Source organism: Habropoda laboriosa, unplaced genomic scaffold (assembly GCF_001263275.1).
Source record: "Habropoda laboriosa isolate 0110345459 unplaced genomic scaffold, ASM126327v1 scaffold5, whole genome shotgun sequence".
Classification (NCBI taxonomy): Eukaryota; Metazoa; Arthropoda; class Insecta; order Hymenoptera; family Apidae; genus Habropoda; species Habropoda laboriosa.
This window is the reverse complement of record NW_017100161.1, coordinates 135,634-145,674: the sequence shown is the minus strand read 5'-3', so window position 1 is coordinate 145,674 and position 10,041 is coordinate 135,634. Positions and strand designations below refer to the sequence as shown.

Sequence of the window (10,041 nt, the reverse complement as noted above, 5' to 3'; positions counted from 1 at the left end):
GTCCTACCCCCCGCGACAACTGATCGTCCACCGCAGATGGATAACGTGTGTTTATACGTGTGTTCTCCGGGAGACGTAAGAAAGACGAACGGACGGAAACTTCACAGTAATTACAATATTAACCAATGTCCCCGTCCTTCTCTTATATTTCTTCTTCCTCCTCCTCCTCCTCCTCCTCCTCCTACATCTCTCAAACCCTTCCAACTCTCCCGGGTCTTGTTCAGTCTTCCTTCAACCTGTTTCAAACACTGTCACCGACCCCCGCGCGCTCCAACGATAATAATCACCGTTTCTCTCCGCGATCATCCCGGTCTCCTCCACCAACTCTCCGAGAGAGGTTTTTTCCCTTCCTTTTACACCCAGCCCCCCTCTCTCGTTTCATTCCGACGAGCGTTTAACACGTTCCTCGTCTACGTCACACGCTGGATCGGCCCGGTGGTAGTAGGCGTTGGGCGCGTGTCCATGCGTCAACTGAGGAGCAACAAGCAGTGCTCGTTTGGCCCGCAACCGTGAAGGATCGACGACGATCGGCGACGGTTGTTCACCTTCGTAGTCTCGAGAAGACGACAAGGACCAAGCCGGTCCTGATCGTTCCGTCTGTAGCCTGGTCGTGATTCTTCCTGTTCGCGACCATCGGCAAGAGTCGCGTCGACTGTATTGCGATCGGTATCGTCGGTGAGAATCGCGGCGGCGGCGGCAGCTGCGTTGGTTTGATCGTTGGCTAGTGGCGACGATGGCGTTGTCTTCGATGTCGCATCACGACGAGCATGCCATCCACGAGTTACAGGTGCACGTGTAGCACGCGGTGGGTATCACTGGAGCGTAATAATAACCGTTCGCGTAAACGTACGTAGCGGGTGGTCCAGGCGGTGCCTGCTGATGATTCGTAAGCCGTTGCTGTTGCTCCTGGCAGAATACCTGGTAGGCGAGGTTCTCGATCAACGCGAGGGTTTGTCGTCGTTCGTGGCCCATCAGGCACACGGTAGACTCCTCCACTACGCTGTGGAGCAGCATCAGGTACTGGTACTTGAGGGCCTCCTCTTCAGGCCCGACGAAGTGATTCCACAGGTAGTTCTCGAGTTTGGCCCGTTGCTGGCTGATATCCGGGAAGTCGATGAAGAATCTCGAGCACATGTATCGCTCGAGGGTCTTTATGTAGTCAGGCTGAGAGGGTTTGTACATCTTCACGAGGAGATTGCAGTACTTGAGCAGACCGCCGCCGCGTATCTCTTCCGGATGCCTCGTCGAGATTAGCTTCTTGTGAAGATGATACAACGCCTCTTGGAAGTCACCGTACACGGATTCACCTACCACCGTAGGATAAAAATTCTCGCCGATCGGCAATTTGCTGCACTCGTAGAACAACAGCAACGAGTCAAGGACGATCTGAAAGGAGTCCACGGAGAACTCGAATTGCCGCCTCATCGAATCGACGAACTTCAACTCGACGTTCCTGTGCCCACGTGAATTACCAAGGGATATCAGTGACCACCTGTCCCCGTCGTTGTTCACTTTCACCATCTTGCTCACGTACGCCTCTTTCAAGCTGCACGTAGTGATACGTTTACGGCTGACACCTTCGGGCAACAGGTCGAACAGAGAGCCGAGTACCGCGGCCTTCACCTTGTCGTAATTTCGCCCGCTCGACAATTCCACGGCGAAGATCAAGTCCAGGTCGTTGTACGGTTGCGACTCGGTCGCGAGAACGTGCGATGCGGCACCGCCGTTCAACCTGATGTCGCGCACCCTCATACCGGCGCCTCCGTTGCTCGGATCGGTCTCCAGTTTGCTACGAACCACGGTCACCAGGTCGCGTAATCGAACCTCCAGGGTGGGAAAGTTTCCACGGCCGTGAATAGACACCACCTCGTTCATCACGTCGTTCAATCGTCGAACTTGCTCGAAACTAAGTACGGCCAACCTTTGCTGCGGATCTGGACATTCTGGATTGTTGTTGTTGTTGTTGCTGCTGCTGCTGCTGTTGTTGTTGTTGTTGTTGGTGCTGTTGGTGTTTGTGTTATTCTCGTTGCCTCCTTTGCCGCCGTTGCTCTTGGTGCCGTTCACCTGGCACAGGGACTCCATCATAGCGACCCGACGCTGGCGTTCCTCGCCGATCTCCAGGGAGCCACACTGTAATGGAAACGAAACAGGGGATGTTATTAACCGTGCCATTTCCGCCTTCGGTAAATCGTGTTAAGAGTACGCTATGCTTTCGCCACGTTAGAGTTTCTTAAAGGGTGGCCAGAGAAGTAACGTGCTCGGTAGCTGATGGAAATAATAACGGGGAATTGGAAGAGTGTGTTTCACGGGAGATAGTAGTTTTCCAGCGAGGAAATTGAAACGCTATTTTTTTTTCTCTTATCTAGTTTCATTTTTATAATAAACAATCCAAGAATAGTTGGAGAACAGATCGAACAAAGAAAGTCGAGGATAGTGTTTATCGTTTATTAACGTTATCTACGATGTTATTAATAGTACTTTTTTCGTTATCGTATCATTTTCAACGTTATCGTTATTGTTTCTGGAATCGAAATTTACACTGTTATCGTTCTCGTTTAATTTGCTTGTTATGTCCTATTTTTTCTCTCGTTTGTTCGTGTTTGTTAGATAAATAAATATTGCAAATTTCGAGTGGAAGGAATAACAAGATTAATCGTTGGAAACGTGCGACAAACTATCGTGCCGGCGATCTGTTTAATCTGATAGACGACTCTGCTGATTGGTGACTATCAATGAAAACCGTGAACGGGGTAACAGAGCGACAAATTAATCCAATCGTGTCCTACACAAATGAGCAGCTACGATAGCGAGGGAAACACAAACTCGGTACGAATTTATCGAAAGCGGTTTAGGATCGACACAAGTTTCACGTGTTAACCGTCACTATGAAACGCGCAACCCCTTCGGCGATGTGTGTCTATTTGCCGTGGATGTACCACGTTTAGAAATGCCACGAGGTTACATCCGGGTAGTGTGTACACGATCTATTCGAACTTTCCTGTTCCTTCAAGAGAATCAAGTTGTAGCAAGTTTTTCGAAAGGTCTTCCCCGGGTATTCTGTCGAAGAATACGTTCTTACTGGATAATTTAACTTGAGCGGGAACTTTTTATTTTATCGAAGAAACGAGCACAAGTTCTTTCGATATTTAGAGATTTTGTAAATTAAATTAAAATTCTGAAAGAGTTGAGCCAATTTCTTTGATATTTCGAAAATTTCGATACAGATGTTCTAAATTTTAGAATTTGAAATCTGAGATTTTGTAAACCACAAAATTTCCTATTTTAACAAATATTGAGTGTCGAAGAAAATTGGCTGTTTCGATACAGATATTCTGAATTTCCCACTTTAAACAAATTTGAAGTATCAAAGAGAAGAGTTGAAAAAGAAATATTCCAAATTTCAAAATATTTCCCCCTAATATCTCAGAGATCCCAATTTCCCAGAGGTTTCCCAATATCTCCAGAAATTTAGAAGTTTAGAGTATCAAAGAAAAGCGTCAAAAAATAAATATTCTAAATTTCAAAATATTTTCTCCCTAATAAAACTCAGAGATCTCAATTTCCCAGAATTTCCAGAGGTTTCCCAGTATCTCCAGAAATTTAGAAATTTAGAGAATCAAAGAAAAGCGTCAAAAAATAAATATTCCAAATTTCAGAATATCTCCCTTGACATCTCAGAGATCTCCTTTTCCCGAAATTTCCAATTAATTCCCCACTATCTCGAGAGCTTTCCTAACACTTCAGAAAATTCCCCGTCGTTTCAAAACACCCCCGGAACATTTCGAAATTCCCCTTAGTATTCCAACAAGATCTCTCTCTCTCTCTAATTTCCTCGCGTCGATTTCAACAGGTCGACGCCAACGGAAGCCCTCTCGACGGAGTAGTCAGCTGTTGAAGGTAAACAGCGAGAAACCGAGTGTGCGGTAAGTAAGAGAGAACTCGATTCGTCGTCGTCCACAGGCTTCTAGAGTCCCATAAGTTCGCGTTCCTGGACTCTGTCACGGTCGAGGCGACGTTTAATTATCGTTATTTCATTAGCAGATAGCGCGGGGCTTCGTCGATCACGAGCTAAGAGGCGTCGTTAAGCTTATCGAAGCGAACCAACGGTCGCAGCTTCAATATTAATCGGACGAGCGGCGATAAAACCGGTCGTTAAGTTGAACATTCTCGATTAGAAGACTGGACAGACAGGTCAACCCAACCGTCAGAAGCCGCTCTCTTTTCCGCGATAGTTCTCTCACCGTGCACTTGAGAAACGACGCCACCTAATCGTAGTAACTTCGTTAGCTAATATACGCTGCGCCCATTCTATTACCAGTTTCTCGTTACATTACAGCTATTTTTTATCTTTTTTTCCTCCGTCTATACTTCGACTTCGTTGCACACACAGCACACTTACGACTGTTTACAATTTCCATAAACAGATGCTCGTAGTTTTCCTAACGAATTTGTAAAATGTAGAAGAGGAATTCGATAACGAGTCTCCCTTTCCCCTTTCCCCTCCAGCTGAAATTGCTTTTTGTTCAGGATAGACGTTGATAAGAGGCGGCTATTAAATTACCGATAACGTTATCTCTTTCTTCCTATTAGCAACGATACCGATCGTTACGTCACACACTTTGATTTCAATTCTCCGAATTAATATACCGGTTAATTGATGCGGGAGGAATTATTTCGAGTGTTAATTTCGTTAACGAGAGAGGAAATAGAAAGAGTGAGGTTTTGAATTTGAGGAACGACGACAGTGCTCTTGGTTATTTCGTAAATTCCAAACGTCTGACTAATCTTCTTATTCAGATCTCTCTTTCTGTTCTATCCCACCCAAATCTGTCCCCGACGAAAGAACACACTCGAGATTTTCCACACACGTTCACAGTGAAAATCGTTTCACCAAATATGCACGAGAAATAACGAGAAAAAAAAAAAGGCACACTAGGCGAGTGAAGGAAGAAAGATGTTCGAGGAAGAATTCGATCGTTGATCGATCGCGTAAACGTATTACCGCGGTTATGTTAGCAGCCCGGGGATTCACCTCGCCGCGAATCAGCCGGCTGACCAGCTCAGGCTACTTTCACTTGGCTAGGATACACTCTCGGTCCGGCTGATCGACGAGACGATCACGAACGGATCGAACCATCACCTGTTGGAGCAGCACTCAATTTCCGTCACACGAATTTTCCACACTCTCGGGCAAGCTTACCATGAAGAACAATATCACCGGACGCCGTTTTCTGGCTCGATTCACTTCTTTTCTTTTTTTCACTTTTATTCCACGCGAGAAATCACTCTTCTTTTTCCTTTAGTCTCTCGAGGAAATCATTGGAATTTGACGAGGTTCAATTGTGAATACGCGACGCGAAGAATCACTGTTCTTTTCCTCCAGTTTCTCGAGGAAATCACCGGAATTTGACGAGAAAAAACGCGAGGGGAGAAGCACTGTTCTGTTTGTCTTTAGTTTCTCGAAGAAATCACTGGGATTTGACGAGGATTAGGCAAGTTTATATATCGCGCGCGCGCGCGTCAGCGATCTCGCGAATACGAAACAGATCCGCAGCTGATGAGAGGCAGCAGCGAACTGAGGCCAGGCAAAGCGGTGAAAGGCGAACGAGGCGGACTGGCGGCGGCAGCGGCGACAGCACACCATCAGCAGCCAGCGGTAGCGGCGACGCGAGTGCACCAGGAGGGCAGCACAAAGCTACCACCGCCGCGCTATCGACTATGAGCTGTTTCTCCATAAATCTGATCTTTTTATACGTTCTAGATGAACGGATGTTTGTATTGAGTAGATTGGGTGGATTGCGTGTGAGTGGGGGTAGGATGTGGTACTGTGAGTACGAGTGGGATATGTTAATGCGAACGTCGAGTGAGTAGATGTGTGTTTTGTAGTACTACGAGTAGTATTGAGCAGGTTCTGTGTCGGAGTGTGAGTAGAATGGTGTATGATAGTGTGAGTGCAAGAGTTAGGTATTTTTGTGAATGTCGAGTATGTTGACTGAGAATTTTTAAATTGACAATTTTGAATAGATCGAGTGTGAGTAGCATGGTGTTGTGCGATGGTACGAGTAGTGAGCTTAGTGCGAGTACAAGAATTATATATTTTTGTGAATGTTGAAGTATATTGATTGAGAATTTGAAATAGATTGAATACATCGAGTGTGAGTAGCATGGTGTTGTATAACAGTGTGAGTAGTATACTTAACGCGAGTTCAAGAATTATGTATTGTTATGAATATTGAGTACATTGATTGAGAATTTCAAACAGATTGAATACATCGAGTGTGAGTAGCATGCTGTTGTATAACAGCGTGAGTAGTATACTTAACGCGAGTTCAAGAATTATGTATTGTTATGAATATTGAGTACATTGATTGAGAATTTTAAATAGATTGAATACATCGAGTGTGAGTAGCATGTTGTTGTATAACAGTGTGAGTAGTATACTTAACGCGAGTACAATAATTATGTATTGTTATGAATACTGAGTACATTGATTGAGAATTTTAAACAGATTGAATACATCGACATTGATTGAGAATTTTAAACAGATTGAATACATCGAGTGTGAGTAGCATGGTGTTGTATAACAGTGTGAGTAGTATACTTAACGCGAGTACAATAATTATGTATTGTTATGAATATTGAGTACACTGATTGAGAATTTTAAACAGATTGAATACATCGAGTGTGAGTAGCATGGTGTTGTATAACAGCGTGAGTAGTAAACTTAACGCGAGTATAATAATTATGTATTGTTATGAATATTGAGTACACTGATTGAGAATTTTAAACAGATTGAATACATCGAGTGTGAGTAGCATGGTGTTGTATAACAGCGTGAGTAGTATACTTAACACGAGTTCAAGAATTATGTATTGTTATGAATATTGAGTACACTGATTGAGAATTTTAAATAGATTGAATACATCGAGAGTGAGTAGCATGTTGTTGTATAACAGCGTGAGTAGTATACTTAACGCGAGTTCAAGAATTATGTATTGTTATGAATATTGAGTACACTGATTGAGAATTTTAAATAGACTGAATACATCGAGTGTGAGTAGATTGTTGTTGTGCGACAGTATGAGTAGTGAGTTTAGTGCGAGTACAGGAATTATACATTCTCACGAATGATTGCGAATTTTAAACAGACTGAATATGAGTAGACTACTGTTGTATGATACTGTGAGTAATAACTCAGTTCGGTATGAGTACTCTGATGTGAATATTGACTCAATGTTTGTAGTTCACAGTCAATTAATTTTGTACAACACTATGGATACCAATTTATTAAAATATCCTACACGTTAAACGAACATTAAGTTACTTAAACTTGAATATCTATATTTCCCAACGCTGCGAGTATCATCTAGATAAAACTGAAATACCCAGACACGTTTTAGACCAGAAAAATAAAGTCACGCGAAAAACGAAAAAACTACCGAATGAAACGTTCATCTGAATACACGGTAATTTAATGTTGTCAAATAAATAACTGGGAAACTAGTTAGTCCCGGGTGTGATGAATGAGATTCCTACTCCTCCGTCCGGTTCGAGAACCATCGAGCTCGTTTCAGCGCTTTCTCTACCATTTAACACCGTAAATTTCGTATTACTCGGCAGGACTTCCAACTTCTTCAAGATACCATATTTTCCATTCTACCCTTCTCCACTCCGCCGCAATAAATTATTGAACGCACACAGTCTGGAAACTTTTGTTGCACACCGTGGAACGCGTTAAACGCGTTCAATCCATGGATTTATCATTTCCAAGCTTTCCCAAGGTCCATCGTTTCAAGTATCATGGACAACCAGTTGAATTTCTGTCGCGCTTCACACTCGACGAAGTTTCAAATACGGTTCGTCCCGTCAAGTTCTCGTCGTTTCCACAATGTTCCTCTACTTTCTCCACGTTTCCACGCTGTTCGCGTACTTTCTCGACGTTTCCACTCGTTTCTTGCGCGCCGATAACGCATCTCTTCCTCTCTTCTCCCCCGCTTTTCGCTGGAATTGCGCAATCCAAAGTTGACCAAGTTAAGCTCTCGCGAAATGTTTAATCAATCTCAAGGTTGAAAAGCTCTTACATTCGTTCGCCTGTTCCGAGTTATCGTACACACGCGCGAGAAAACGTATTTCGAGGAGGTAATGAAAATTACAGTTCGCGGAAGGACGTGCTTTCCGATATACGTTTCGCATTTACAGGAGAACCAGGGTTGGCACGTTCGCCGCGAGGAATATTTTACGCGGCTACGAGCGATTTTTGTTAAGCAGCTGAGAAATATTTTACGGCGCGAAGAGTACGGTAGGGTTTAAAGGGAAACTGTTCGTTTAACCGTGTTAGACGAGTTAACTCGTCGTTGGTCAGCGAATATTTAGAACACAATTTGCTTACAATTGGTGCCAATTCTTACTCGTTTTTAATTGTAAATTAGAGACTCAATTTCTGTTTCAAAGGAGAACACAGAGTTAAGAAGTTAAAAAAATACATTTCTGGAGAATATTATTTAACGATTTAAAGGGAAATTACTGGTTGAAAAAAATTAATTTCTGGAGAATTCTCTTCGGTACTGAAGTTAATATAAACGCTGTATAGTATTGTAACGAATTGTCTTCAACGATGAATTCACCAGAAGCGAAGAAAGAATAAATTTGCTTAAACTAAACAAAGCTTACAGCATCGCAGAGAATTTCCCTTCGACCATACCTTCTGTTTCCCGATTGGTCGCAAAACTTCAAAGGACAAACACTCCCGTGTAACGTTCAATAATACTTCTGAAAGCATCTTCTATTTTCGTTATCGTTATCCCATCAGCCCTGAATCCACGCTATTCATCCCATTCTCGACTTTCCCTCGACAATCGAAACACCTACTAGAAAACCGATCTTCGCGCCATTATAGCTCACAGCCACCCTTATTATAACTCTTCGTCAGCTCGGCTCGCTACTATCTGTCGGGAATAACACCGTTGACGCGGTGAAATCAACTGGAAAAAGTGACGTGGCTCGTTGAATCGCCGCGACGTTCAACTCTGATCAACCGTTAACCCACTCGGGGGAGAGGAACGAGGGTCAGCGAGGCGACGGAAAAGGGAGGAAGGAGAAACAACAATGAGAGATAGGTGGAGTAAGAGTAAATCAAAAGCGAAGGGCGGAGGGACAAGAGAATACAAGGCAGGAAGAGCAAAGACCGCAAAACGAAAAAAGAAAAAAACAAGAAACGAACGCAAAAGATTAATAATAATAAACGAAAGAAACGAGTGCAAAGGAGTAATAAAAAGAAAAAGAAACGAACGAAAGATAGAGGGCAAAGGTTAGAGGGCAAAAATCAAAGGGACGTAAAGTACAAACGAAGGAAAGGGATGGTCGAATAGCACAAAAAAAGAAGCTACAATGGAACCGAAGAGAGGCGAATAAAGAGACAAAAGAAAGCCGCACAGGGAGACAACGTAATACGGAAAAGAAACAGGAAGCAGAAAAAAAAGACAAAAGGAAGAAGTGCTAGGAAAGATGGTGCAGAACAGAGACGAGATGAAATACAGAGAGGAGATAGTAGAATGGAGAAACGTTGCCCTAGATCCTCTCCCTTTCTCATCTCGGCTGCTCTCAATGACGTCACCGCGGAGAACGCATGGGCGTCTCTGAATGAACACGCCGGTCGAAGAGTAAGGTTATATTTCGTCGTACACACACAGCACAGACACAGAGACACGAAATGAAAGTGGCTGTTCACGCTGGTGTGTGAGTCAGGGTGGCGGGTATTTCCAGACGCCCACGCTACTCGCGGCAGGGGTACCAAGAGGTTGGACCAACCGAGGGTGGTCGACAAGTATTATCGATCCTGGCTGTACCGGCACTGTCGTCAACCCACGTCAATCCGAGGACCCTTCATTTTTACGCTCACGACCACGCTGGAGCACAACCGTACACGAAAATATGAATTCGTGGTTTCGTGCACGCCGCGGGGATGGAGGTTCCTTGGTGGGCTCGCTACTTGTTGGACAAGATTTAGCTCGATCACGTGAGAGGACACGTCGTACTCTCGCT

The 10,041-nt window shown here is 44.0% G+C and overlaps 1 protein-coding gene across 6 annotated transcripts in view; it reads right to left on the bottom strand.

The window, feature by feature from the left end:
- Positions 1-722: 722 nt before the first annotated feature.
- Positions 723-10,041, bottom strand: part of LOC108577996 (protein FAM46C) — a 129,067-nt gene continuing 119,748 nt past the window's right edge. For 4 of the 6 annotated variants that reach the window (XM_017941275.1, XM_017941255.1, XM_017941267.1 and 1 more), the window contains exon 2: positions 723-2,130. In XM_017941275.1, coding sequence (XP_017796764.1) covers positions 757-2,085 — 1,329 coding nt within the window. In that variant the 5' untranslated portion in view covers positions 2,086-2,130 and the 3' untranslated portion in view covers positions 723-756. Of the gene's footprint in view, positions 2,131-5,002; positions 5,095-5,200; positions 5,279-10,041 lie in introns of those variants that run through there. The other 2 variants (XM_017941241.1, XM_017941262.1) reach the window with 2 other exon arrangements.